The sequence below is a fragment of the Artemia franciscana genome, chromosome 14 (assembly GCF_032884065.1).
Source record: "Artemia franciscana chromosome 14, ASM3288406v1, whole genome shotgun sequence".
Lineage (NCBI taxonomy): Eukaryota > Metazoa > Arthropoda > Branchiopoda > Anostraca > Artemiidae > Artemia > Artemia franciscana.
Window position 1 is genome coordinate 40,802,488 of NC_088876.1, and position 14,288 is coordinate 40,816,775.

General features: G+C 36.4%; 1 protein-coding gene across 1 annotated transcript in view; it reads left to right on the plus strand.

Moving 5' to 3' along the window:
* LOC136035716 (prolyl 4-hydroxylase subunit alpha-2-like) overlaps positions 1–14,288 on the plus strand; it is an 80,375-nt gene that overhangs the window by 47,884 nt on the left and 18,203 nt on the right. Inside the window, exon 6 of the mRNA XM_065717670.1 lies at positions 5,800–6,006. Coding sequence (XP_065573742.1) covers positions 5,800–6,006 — 207 coding nt within the window. The remainder of the gene's footprint in view (positions 1–5,799; positions 6,007–14,288) is intronic.

The window sequence follows — 14,288 nt, forward strand, 5'->3', positions numbered from 1 at the left end:
ATTTACCATAAAAGTATTTTCTTATCAATATGTAATAAGCTCTTTTTAGTTATTAAATAAAAAAAAAACATTTTTTTTAGCTGAAAGTAAGGAGCGACATTAAAACTTAAAACGAACAGAAATTACTCCGTATATGAAATGGGTTGTCCCCTCCGCAATCCCTCGCTCTTTACGCTAAAGCTTTTAATTGTTTTACAAAGTAGAATTGTGGTAAAGAGTCAAACTTTAGCGTAAAGAGCGAGGGATTGCGGAGGGGACAACCCATTTCATATACGGAGTAATTTCTGTTCGTTTTAAGTTTTAATGTCGCTCCTTACTTTCAGCTAAAAAAATTGGTTTTTTTTTATTTAATTTCTGAACGTTTTTGAATTAATGCATGTTTGATTTTGGCTCTCCGCGCATAAATTATTAAAATGAAATTTGTATATTAATTCCTTTTTTGGCTAAATTGCTTTCTCTTAGTTTTGATCAGACGATTTTGAGAAATAAGGGGTGGAGAAGGAGGCCTAGTTGCCCTCCAATTTTTCGGTTACTTAAAAAGGCAACTAGAACTTTTAATTTTTAACGAACGTTTTTATTAGTAAAATATACGTAACTTAAGAATTAACTTACGTAACAAACTTTCATAACCTTATATTTTTATTATGTATACGAGGGGGTTTGTACCCTCTTTAATACCTCGCTCTTTACACTAAATCGTAAGTTGTGTCCCAATTCTTTAAGAATGACCCCTGAATCAGAAAGGCCGTAGAATAAATAGTTGAAATTACTAAAAATACTTTAGCATAAAGAGGAAGGTATTTATCTCCTCCTAAATACCTCGCTCTTTATGCTAAAGTATTTTTAGAGCCCCTCATATGCGTAATAATCTCTGTTCGTTTTAAGTTTCAATTCTACTTCTTCCTTTCATTTGAAAAAACGTTTTCATGTTTATTTTTCATTGTTTTCTTATAGTAATGCTAGAGAATCCTGCGCCCTTTTCATTGAATTTTTCTTCCCCCATGACAGATTCCTCCAAGGAAAGATCCTCAAACATAGCCCCCTCTCCTCAGCCCCACCCCCAAACAAAATAAAATTTCCCTGAAAACGTCTGTACACTTCCCAATAACCATTACTATATGTAAACACTGGTCAAAGTTTGTAACTTGCAGCCCCTCCCCCAGAGACGGTGGGGGAGTAAGTCATCCCCAAAGACATAGTTATTATAATTTTCGACTATGCTGAACAAAATGGCTATCTCAAAATTTTGTTCCGTTGACTTTGGGAAAAAAATGAGCGTGGGAGGGGGCCTAGATGCCCTCCAATTTTTTTGGTCACTTAAAAAGGGCACTAGAACTTTTCATTTCCGTTAGAATGAGCCCTCTTGTGACATTCTAGGACCACTTGGTCGATATGATGACCCCTGGAAAAAAAACAAACAAATAAAAACGCACCCGTGATTTGTCTTCTGGCAAAAAATAGAAAATTCCACATTTTTGTAGATAGGAGCTTGAAACTTCTGGAGTAGGGTTCTCTGATACGCTGAATCTGATGGTGTCATTTTCGTTAAGATCCTACGACTTATAGGGGGTGTTTCCCCCTATTTTCCTAAATAAGGCAAATTTTCTCAGGCTCGTAACTTTTGATGGGTAAGACTAAACTTGATGAAACTTATATATTTACAATCAGCATTAAAATGCGATTCTTTTGATGTAGCTATTGATATCAAAATTCAATTTTTTAGAGTTTTGGTTACTATTGAGCCGGGTCGCTCCTTACTACAGTTCGTTACCACGAACTGTTTGACTGAAGTGTTATAGACTGTAATATCATCTTTAAATTTAAACTGATTTTCCGTCCTTTTATTCGGGGTAAGGGGAATATAACAAACAGTTCAAACCCCTTACCCCCCCCTGGATACGGCCTTGGAAACAATAAAGATAAGAAGGGATCATGGAAGTTCTACCTATATTGCAAAATACATGTAGAATATATGGTGTAGAATCAAGATAGAGTGTGAAAGTAAGGAGCGACACAGGTCAATAGTAACCAAAACTCTGTAAAAAGGAAGTTTGAAAACAATTAGTGCATCAATAGGATTAGTTTTTATGCTGGTTCCAAATGTTCAAAGTTCATTAAGATTGATGTTACACACTAAATGCCACAATACTGGAGAAATTTGCCTGATTTTCGAAAAATAGGAGAAACACCCCCCAAAACGCAAGTGATCCTAATAAAATCACACAATTAGATACAGCATATTAGAGAACCCTCTTGTGAAGGTTTTAAGATCTTATCTACAAAAAGATGGACTTATTTTTCTAGAACAAAGATCACGGATGGGATGCGTGTTTATTTGTGTTTTTTTTTATAAAGTAATTTCTATAGTAACGTCACTACAAGCTGTCAGAAAAAATGACCAGCCAGTCGGCAAAATCTATTGGCCGCCCCCTTCCAAAAAAAGAATGGCTAGTTACGGCTCTCGTCAGCACCAGGCCAAGTCCACGGGAAATAATTTATCGTGTTTCTTAATACTAGTTTGTTATCTCTGCGCACTTTCATCATATGGTAACTGTTCTACAGTTGCCACTAATTTCATACTTTTTTTTGTGTACTATGATAACCCAACACCCAAAAACACGAAGAAGAATTAGTCTAAAATAAAATTGTGAAAATAAATCCTATAAGGTATTCTACACGATAATTGTGCTTATATTACGTCTAGCACCCAGTTACATGATTAACACGGAATCGTAGAAATTACCTGTTTATTAAATAAAACAGTGTGTCATTACTACAATAAAAAGTCAAAGTAAATTCAGGTGTTGCGACAAAAAGGCACAAAGTAAGGATCGGTTGAACGGAATTCACGCAAACTCGTCAGTCTGATAAGTTAAATTGACCTGTCGGTCCTTAAAGTAAAAAATAATTAATATACAAATTTCGTTTTAATTATTTATGTGCGAAGAGTCAAGATCAAAACATGCTTTAATTCAAAAACGTCCAGAAATCAAATAAAAAAACGTTTTTTTTTAAATGGAAAAAAGTTTTTTTTTAAATGGAAGTAAGGAGCAACATTAAAACTTAAAACAAACAGAAATTACTCCGTATCTGAAAGGGGCTGCTTCCTCATCAGCGCCCCGCTCTTTACGCTAAACTTTGACTCTTTCTCTTAACTCTACTTTTTAAAACAGTAAAAACCTTAGCGTAAAGAGCGGGGTGTTGATTAGGAAAAGCCCCTTTCATATACGGAGTAATTTCTGTTCGTTTGAAGTTTTAATGTTGCTACTTACTTTCATTTAAAAAAACTTTTATTTATTTAACTTTTTTATTTATTTAAACTTTTATTTTCTTTTATTTAATTTCTGGACGTTTTTGAATTAATGTATGTTTTGATCTTGGCTCTCAGCACATAAATAATTAAAACGAAATTTGCATATTAATTTTTTTTGGCTAAATGGCTTGCTCATAGTTTTAATCGGAAGATTTTGAGAAAAAAGGAGCGAGGGAGGAGGCCTAGTGGCCCTCCAATTTTTTTATTACTTAAAAAGGCAACTAGAAACAAACGTTTTTAGAAACGTTTCAAACGTTTTCATTTGTAAATTATATACATATACATCATAAAATCATACATCATATACATTATAAAATATACATCAAAAGAATTGGATTTTTATGCTGATTCTAAATATATAAGTTTCATCAAATTTAGTCTTTGTCATCAAAAGTTACGAGACTGAGAAAATTTGGCTTATTTTGGAAAATAGGGGGAAACACCCCCTAAAAGTCATAGAATCTTAACAAAAATCAAACCATCGCATTTGGCGTATCAGAGAACCATATAGCGAAAATTTCAAGCTCCTATCTACAAAAATGGGGAAATTCGTATTTTTTGCCAGAAGACAAATCACGGGTGCGTGTGTTTTTTTTTTTTTTTTTTTTTTTTTTTTTTTTTTTTTTTTTTTTTTTTTTTTTTTTTTATTCCAGGGGTCATCGTATCGACCAAGTGGTCCTAGAACTTCGCAAGAGGGCTCATTCTAACGGAAATGAAAATTTCTGTGCCCTTTTTAAGTGACCAAAAAAATTGGAGGGCACCTAGGCCCCCTCCCACGCTCATTTTTTTCCCAAAGTCAACGGATCAAAATTTTGAGATAGCCATTTTGTTCCGCATAGTTGAAAACCATAAAAACTATGTCTTTGGGAATGACTTACTCCCCCACAATCCCTGGGGGAGGGGCTGTAAGTTACAAACTTTGACCAGTGTTTACATGCAGTAATGGTTATTGGGAAGTGTGCAGACGTTTTCAGGGGGTTTTTCTGGTTTGGGGGGTGGGGTTGAGGGGAGGGGGCTATTGTGGAGGATTTTTCCTTAGAGGAATATGTCATGAGGGAAGAAAAAATCAATGAAAAGGGCGCTGGATTTTCTAGCATTACTATAAAAAAAATAATGAAAAAATAAACATGAATTTTTTTTTTCAATTGAAAGTAAGGGGTAGCATTGAAACTTAAAACGAACAGAGATTATTACGCATATGAGGGGTTCTAAAAATACTTTAGCACAAAGAGCGAGGTATTTAGGAGGAGATAAATACCTCGCTCTTTATGCTAAGTATTTTTAGTAATTTCAACTATTTGTTCTCCGGCCTTTCTGATTCAGGGGTCATTCTTAAAGAATTGGGAAAAACTTAAAGACTTAGTGACCCCCTCGTATACATAGTAAAAATGTAAGAATTTAAAAGTTTGTTACATAAGTTAATTCTTAAGTTACGTATGTTTTTTACTAACACGTTCGTTATTTTTACTAAAAACGTTCGTTAAAAATTAAAAGTTTTAGTTGCCTTTTTAAGTAACCGAAAAATTGGAGGGCAATTAGAAAAATTGGAGCCCTTATTTCTCGAAATTGTCTGCTCAAAACTAAGAGAAAGGCGTTTTGCAAAAAAAAAAATTAATATACAAATTTCATTTTAATAATTTATGTGCGAAAAGCCAAAATCAAACATGCATTAATTAAAAAACGTTCAGAAATTAAATAAAAAAAAAACTAGTTTTTTTTTAACTGAAAGTAAGGAGCGACATTAAAACTTAAAACGAACAGAAATTACTCCGTATATGAAATGGGTTGTCCCCTCCACAATCCCTCGCTCTTTACGCTAAAGTTTGACTCTTTACCACAGTTCTTCTTTTTAAAATAATTAAAAGCTTTAGCGTAAAGAGCGAGGGATTGTGGAGGGGACAACCCATTTCATATACGGAGTAATTTCTGTTCGTTTTAAGTTTTAATGTCGCTCCTTACTTTCAGTTGAGAAAAACTAGTTTTTTTTTCTTTAATCTGGAGTTAAGAGCGATCCAACAACATGAAACAAGCCTTTTACTTCGTGGCTGTATAGTCGAGAAGCAAAGATCAGCACCGCTTGTAGCCACTGTAAATCCAGTGCCTTATCATTTATCCCTTTTAATCATCCATTTTCATATGAACTGTGGGTAAAGATCATTTTTTAAAAAGTTTGAAAGAAATAGTAAATTATTCTGTCGGTATACACCAAGGGACCCCCTCAGACAAGTTCAAAGAGGGGGGACAGGAAAGCCACGCCTCGCGTCGCAGCTGGGGGGACACGGCTGGGGGATTGCCCACTTTGATCCGATTCTACACTTAGATTTGGCTTTTTAGCTTATATTTGAGTCGGGGGGGGGGGGGCTTCCCCGGGTGCCACCAACCTAGAAACGACTCTGAATCTCTCTCCCATCTAGAAAAGTATCCCCAGTTTTTTGTATAACCATGTTAATGGCCAAGATATGTGCCTAATATATATTTTCTTTAAGCACGATGAAACCTTGGAACGTCGTGGTCCACTTGGTGCATACTGGCAAACGAATCCTGTGCCTATTGACAAACATCTTAGAAATATTCACAAGGAAAAATACTCAACATTAGCAAAATCAAAATTTATTCCAAAGCTTTGGAGAGAACAAACGGACGATGAAGAAACGGAACACTACGAAAGACTTTGCAGGGGAGAAAAAATGCTGGTAAGGCAATTCAGTGTTTTAATTTACCAGAATTTTCTATAAATGACCCAAATTTTTCTAAGCTCCCTGTTGAGAAATATGCTTTTCCATCTCCTTGACAAAGTTCCCCCGCCATTATATTTTTTCTATAAGCATGATGCTTCACATGCAAAGATTTTTTTATGTTATGAAGAAATCTATTTTAAATGGGCGAGAGGCTATGATCTTAGCCGAACAGATAACCTTTTTATTTTATTTTTTTCGGAGGGCTGAAGTAAAAAAAGAAGGAAATTGAAAATAACTTGATTACGAGGGTTTGGAGTTGGAGGATTACGAGGGCATCGTGGTGGAAAATATCTTTATTGATCAGGATTATCCTGGTCGCCCGTTTCTGGACTAACTCAAGCGCTGCATCACATAGGGGGTCCTTAATTCTGACGAGTGCCAGATACGGCTGGCGTATTCGAGAATGAAGTCACAGGTTAAGTATGTCGAAAGAAGAAGTATGAGTGTTGCAACTGAAGTGAGAGACATTCGATAGAGTTTATAGAGATGTGTTGGCTTTACGGGTCACTATTAATATGGTAGTGAAGGTGCAGCCATAAAAGAAAATAAAACCTGGTATTTTTGCCTAATTCACAATAGGGATAGAAACCTCATGGGGGAGAGATCGAAGTTCTGTTGTAGCTAATTGAGTCTTAGTATGATCAGCTTATCAGACATGACAGTCAATGATATCAGAGATGCGGTCTAACGTGACACAGCATTCTGGAAAAAGATGTTGCCAAAATGGGACTACTTTTGGGAGCATTGCTTACTGCCCGAGCTTCTTGACTCAAGACTCGCACGAAATATGAACGTTCGTGAGCTTCCTGAGGTCATGAAGCTCAATCGAAAATGAAAGAAAAAAACAGATGATGTCTGTGAAAAAACCGAAAATTGATGAAACTTAATTCTTGTTTTATGTAAATTTATGCTTACAGGATTTCTAAACAGACCATCACACGGTCTATTTTTTTTTTTTTTTTTCATTATGCTAAGAACTCATTTTTTTTCTGTCAGTTTTTGCACTTCAGTTTTGCGTCTAAAAGTTTTATCCCTTTTTTTTGAATTAAGCCTGTTAGAAACTAACTCAACGGTGATCTTCCAAGTGACATTAGATTTACTTCATCCTGTGTACCTGACCGGCATAAACTCACTCTTTTCTCTCCATCGTCCTCTTGTTTTATTTAGTAATTTAAATAAAAAAACAAGTTTTTTTAACGGAAAGTAAGGAGCGAGATTGAAACTTAAAACGAACAGAAATTACTCCGTATATGAAAGGGGTTTTCCCTTCTCAACGCCCCGCTCTTTATACTAAAGTTTGACCCTTTCTCTTAACTCTACTTTTTAAAACAGTAAGAAACTAGCACTCTGTACTGGCTAACTACCTATTATTCCGTAGATAGACCATTCTATGGAAATCAGTTTAACTCTCATTTTCTCCGGTTATCAAGGTCAGCTCATTTCTGTTCTGATAAACACCTACTGGAATTGCAACCCATGGTTCCATTGTAACTGAGCCACCGTGTAACTAAACCCCCGTAACTGGGCCCTCTTGCAAATGAACTACCGTGCAACTGAACCCCCTTGCAGCTGGACCCCTGTATAACTGAACCACTGTGCAACTGAACCCCTCTGCATCTGAACCCTCGTGCAACTTAACTCCCGTGCAACTCAACCCCGTTTAACTGAAACCCTATTTAACTGAACCTCCGTGCACCTGAACCCCGTGTAACTGAACCACCATGAAACTGAACCCTCGTTCAACTGAATCACCAGTTTTCCTGCATTGTTTAAGTACGAGGTAATATCATTGGATAAAACACAAGTTAGAATCTTTACATGTTCACCTTTGTTCGAACTGTTCGTTTTTTAAAGTCTTGATATAAAAAACCTGTCAAGATGTTTCGGAAAAAAACCTCTGTTTTCTTCTCAAAAAAGTAAAGAAAATTGGACGTCACAAGACATTAAAACCAGATTTGTTTCTCTTTTTTTATCTCTGTTTATATTTTGTGTCTCCACCCTATCACTGTCGGAAAATAAAACCCCTCGCCCTCAGAAATTACACCTCTTGGAAAATACCCACCACCATCCCTCCCTCGGCTGGCTGGTTTCCAGTCACTTGTGACTTAAAGGACTAGAACTCTTAATTTCTGATCGAATAAGCATCCTTTGAGGTTTCTGCGGCCACGAGGCAGGAATGGAGATGAGGAAGGGACAGTCCCCCCCTATATGGAATGAATTCTGCCCATTTTTGGGTTTAATGTTACTCTTTATCCTCATAATAACAGCGTAGATCAGAAATATTCCCAGAAATAAAACAAGTACTAAATATCAATTTCGTATTTTTGATGTTTTTTTAAGTTGTTTTGTGTCACCTCTCCCCCAACAAAATAAACAACCCTCCTAATCAAAAGTCCTGGATACGGCCCTGGGAATTTTATATCAATTTCTGTCTCCGCCCTCCCTTTGTCTCTTTCTTAGCACTAATTCTGTATTTAATTTAAAGCTCAACGGAAGTTGGGATGTTTTTGTATTAAAATGCACTTTGAGGCATCGCTCCCAAACACACACAAACAGACACACAAGCACACAATCAGTTACACATTTTTTTTGTCACCTCTTCCCCATCAAAATAAATCGACCCTTCCAATCAAAAGTCCTGGATACGGCCCTGGGAATTTTATATCAATTTCTATCTCCGCCCTCCCTTTGTCTCTTTCTTGGAACTAATTCTGTATTTATCTTAAGCGTCAACCGAAGTTGGGATGTTTTGGCATTAAAATGCACTTTGAGGCATCGTCCACACACACACACACAGTAGACTCAGGTAGCACACTCAGATTGCGCATTCAGGCAGTAGAGTCTGTAGTGTAGGCAACCTATAGTGTCCAAATAAGTATAATGTCCAAATAAGGTGTATAATCTGTGGTGTAGGCTAGCTTTAATGCCCAAATAAGAATGTCCCCTCATATCTGTGTTACTAACACTACTCACGTATATTAAAAGTTTAGTACAAAAAATTAAATCTTACCGAGTCGAAATCCATTCAAAATTACGAGCCAAGGAATCTCGCGATAACCGAGATCATTAGGATAGAGCTTGGTTAAATTATTAGATTGGGCATCCTTTCATGGTCGTGGGGGTTGAGGGAAGTGGAGGGGGGATTTGTGCTGCAGCACTACTGGTGAATTTGGCCGGAAAATACAGAGTGTATACGCCATTCACCTTCGGCCCCCCAGAAACTTGTTTACGCTATACTACTATCGTCTGCTGCTGTTCATTCCTGTTAATTCTAGTAAAAGCCAAGCACCGGCACTTAACTTTATTACTGTTTAATCTGTCTTAATTACTGTTTAATTACTGTAATTGTTTATAATACATTGCATAATGTTTTTTAAATTCACCAAGTAGTGTGTTTGTTAAATAGTTATTTTCCTTCACTACCCCTTGAATAGCACCCCCACTAATAAGTACCGTAGCTACGCACTTGCCCTCCTCTTTTCTGTTTCTGGAAACTAATTCGGTATTTACCTGACGGCTCAATTAGAGTTGAAATGTTTTGGTATTTAAAGGTACAATTTAGGCATCTTTCTCCATCCCTAACTAGCCAAAACAATTTTAAAGTCTATACAAATTTACCTGTCTTAGGTAAAATTCCTGTTGTTTTACAATTCCAAGAAACGTGTATAAGGGCTTCAAACCTCTACAGTGGGGTTCTATGATTTTTATGTAGTTAGGGAGTGAAGGCGATGCCTCAAACTGCATTTTAATGCCAAAACATCCCAACTTCCGTTGAGCCTCAGATAAACACAGAATTAGTTCTAAGAAAGAGACAAGGGGAGGGCGGAGATAAAAAATCTATATAATATCCCCAGGGTCGTGTCCAGGACTTTTTTTGGGAGAGTTGTTTATTTTGGTTGGGGAGAGTTGACAAAAAAAACTTTAAAACATCAAAAATGTTAAATTGATATTTAATCCCTTTTGATATCTGGGAATGTTTCTGACCTACGCTGCTATTATGAGAATAAAGAGTAACATTAAACCCGAAAATGAACAGAATTCATTCCGTATAGGAGGGGGACTGTCCATTCTTCATCCCCATTCCTATCTCGAGGTCGTAGAAAATTCAAAGGATGCTCATTCGATCAGAAATTGAGAGTTCTAGTTTTTTTTATAAGTCAGAAGTGACTGGAAACCAGCTAGCCGAGGGAGAGATGCTGGTGGGTATTTTCCACTAGGTGTATTTTTCGGAGGGGGGAGGGATAAATTCCGACAGTGATAGGATGGATACATAAAACATAAACAGACATAAAAAAGAGAAATAAATGTGGCTTTAATGTCTTGTGACGTCCGATTTTCTTTACTTTTGTGAGAAGAAAACAGAGGTTTTTTATGAATCATCTTAACAGGCTTTTATATCATGACTTTAAAAAAACAAGTCCAACAAGGTTGAACATGTAAAGATTATAACTTTTGTTTTACCCAGTGATATTGCCTCACATTTGTAGAACACTGAAAAACTGAGTACGGTGCTTCAGTTAAACGAGGGGTTCGGTTAAATGGGCTGAATTGCATGGGGGCTGAGCTGTACGGTGGTTCATTTAAAGGGCCCCAGTTGCACGTTGGTTCAGTTACACGGACACCTAAACCCATATCGCGTAAACAGAGGGTTCTAGGGAACCAGGTCTTTTCAAATCGTGTTGACTGTCAACTTAGCTTTTGACTTTGCTTATTCTTGGTTGAAAACCCCCGACTTTTCTTTGGCACATAGGTCCTTGAAGCCGTTAATTGTTACGTCCTTCTTCCTAAAATTGCTCACAACTACAATTTTTACCAGTTGCGTCCTCATAATAACCAACAAAAAATAACATTTGAATTTTCCTTCTAATGAACCAAATTTTGTATTACAGAGTGTTTTGGAAAATAATTAATTATAATTAGTGTGAACTGTCTTCTAGGACGCATCGGTAGTTTAGGTTGACATGACACGCCTTTATTCCATAACAATTTGCGGTATTTGAAAATGCACCTAGTAATAATCAATAATATCTAATTAGCAGTAAAATTCACAAAGGCGACGGAAGTTGTGTAATTTGCTTCTTTGGACCTATTCGGGTTATGGATTTGTAGTTTTTGATTTACTCACGTCTGACCCAAATTAAAACATTGACATGGAATATATTACTGATATTTTTTGTATAAAACTTAAAAATATAATGACTGTCGATCAAATAATCGAGCATTACGTTCTATCCAAGGTTGCCAACCTTAGTGATTTTTCATATTGCTAAAAAAAATCCCTAAATCAGCGCTTAAGTCTCTAGATTATTGAAAAAAATGGTACGTGTATGAAAAACCTCTACCGCTCAAGTTGTTTATTCATTGACGCATTATAGAGCCTTTTTTTTTCGTTAGTTTCTTTTAGCTTAACTTGAGAATAGAACAAAGAGAAGTGAGAGGATAGATGGAAAATCTGTAATTTGGGTTATATATTTGCACATAAAGGGGGGGGGGTAAAGTATTTGGACACTGTGAAGTTAAGAAACATTTCTTACTACATAATATGCAGAATAGCTATGCCTAACACAGTAGGCTTGCACACCTGCTATGTCGTACCACCACCACCCCTAATGTGCAAATGTATTTCCCAAATTTGTTTCTGAAGTATTGTATTTTTCTCTTACTCTGGTATCAAACACTTCGTGTCACGAACTGCAGTAAGGAGCGACCCGGCTCAATAGTAACCGAAACTCTATACCAATAGTTACATCAAAAGAATCATATTTTAATGGTGATTTTAAATATATAAGTTTCATCAAGTTTAGTCTTGCTTATCAAAAGTTACGAGCCTGAGAAAATTCGCCTTATTTTAGAAAATAGAGGAAAACACCCCTTAAAGTCAGAATCTTAACAAAAATCACACCATCAGACTCAGCGTATCAGAGAGACCTACTGTAGAAGTTTCCCTCTCCTATCTACAAAAATGTGGAATTTTGCATTTTTTGCCAGAAGACAGATCACGGATGCGTGTTTATTAGTTATTTGGCTGCAAGTTACAAACATGGACCATTGTTTGCATGTAGTAATGGTTATTATGATGTGTACAGGCGTTTTCAGAGGAACGTTTTCGCGTTGGGGTAGGGTTGAGTCGGAGGTCGGAGGTTACTTGGGAGGATTTTTCCATGGAGGAATTTATCGTAAGGGAAGAGAATTTCCATGAAGGGGGCGCAGGATTTTCTAGCATTATTTAAAAAAACAATGAGAAAATAAATAAATAAAAGTTTTCAACTGGAAGTAATGAGCAGTATTAAAACTTAAAACAAACATAAAATATTACGTATATAAGGGGGTTCACCTCTCCACAATACCGTGCTCTTTAGGCTAAAGTGTTTTCAACTATTTATTGGAAATAATTTGTGATTCAGGGGTCTTTCTTTGTGATTCAGGGGTCATTCTTAAGGAATTGGGACAAAGTTCAAGCTTTAGTGTAAAAAACGAGATATTGACGAAGGGGCGAATCCCCTCATATACGTAATAAAAATACACAAATATAGAAGTTCGTTACATAAGTTAATTCGTAAGGTACGTATGTTTATTACTAACGAAAACGTTCATAAAAAAATCTAGCTGTATTTTAAGTAACCAAAAATTGGAGGGCAACTAGGCCTCCCTCCCCATCCCCTTTTTTTAATCAAAAGCATCCGATCAAATCTATGAGAAACCCATTTAGCAAAAAAAAAAATATTTGCGAATTTCGTTTTATTTATTCATGTGCGGTGAGCCCAAATCAAAACATGCATTAATTAAAAAACATTCAGAAATTAAATATAAAAAGACAAGTTTTGTTTACTGCAAGCAAGGAGCGACATTAAAACTTAAAACGAACAGAAATTATTCCGCATATGAAAGGGTTTGTATCCTCCTCAACGTCTCGCTCTTTACACTAAAGTTTGACTCTTTGTCACAACTCTACTTTTTAAAACAATAGAAAAACTTTAGCGTAAAGAGCGAGACGTTGAGGAGGGTACTCACCCTTTCATATACGGAATAATTTCAGTTCGTTTTAAGTTTTAATGTCGCTCCTTACTTGCAGTTAACAAAACTTGTTTTTTTATATAATTAATATTTCATTAGGATTGAGCGTCAGGAAAACATATTAGAAGAATACTATGTAGGGGATATATCATATAAGTACCAAGAAAATCGTCAAATCAACCAAAAAATCGCTAAAATGCATTTCATAAACCGTTGATGGAAAATTTTTTTGAAAAGACATTGGTCTGCCCTTTTTATAGCCTGACTCGTGGAACCGGAGTTTGTTTCCAAGAAAATAGATATCTGCGATTGATTCTAAGGAGAGCCATCTTTAGGCACATTGGGGCATTGATAATTTAACGCAAATTTGAGTGCGACTGCTCTGTTATTTAGATAACAAATACTTAAAATCTGATATAGTGTCGTCTTGTTGAGCATATCATCACCTGTTTCGAAAATTGCAGTTCATAAATTCAAAGGACTGTAATTAGTCTAAAGAATTTTTCTACTGGGTAACACGCTAAAGAAGTGTATATTTGTAGGCGCAAATTTTCTATTTTATTTTTGGAAGGGGTCGCTTAGATCAATTGGGAGGAGGTATTAAGAGCGCCATATATCCCCCTCCCTTTATGCAGATTTAGTTGCTTACATTTTTTATTTGTTTTCTTTGGGAATGCCATTTGCCAAGCCATAAGAACGTCGAGAAACTTAAGCAAATTATTTATAGCAAATAAGGATTTCCATCTTCATCATCTGGGATCTAACTGCTGCTGGCAGAGTTCTACATCTACTACTAACAACTCAGTGCAGCACCAAGCCACCTGATGTCAGCACAGCTGCGTTTGCTCCTCTCTCATCCTATTTTTTCAAATCCCTCCTCTTTAAACCCTCCCAAAAAGCTCCCATTTGCCTTAAATCTTTCCTTACAACATCCTTCGGGGACGACCTGCTTTTCGTTTTACCTAGAGAGTTGGGTGGCAAAGACGATCTTCGTCACTCTGTGATCCTTCATCCGCAGAAGGTGTCCTAGCCATCTCAATCTTTATCTTATTATAGCCCTAAAAAGCGGGAAACAACCACATTTATCAAACAACTTGCTGTTTGAGATACGGTCTGTCAGTCTGGTACCCAAAACAGTCTGCATGCAATTTCTAAGGAAAATATCCAGCAAATACTCTCTTGCCTCTTCGGAACACCCAGAACCGTACACCTGATACCCAGAA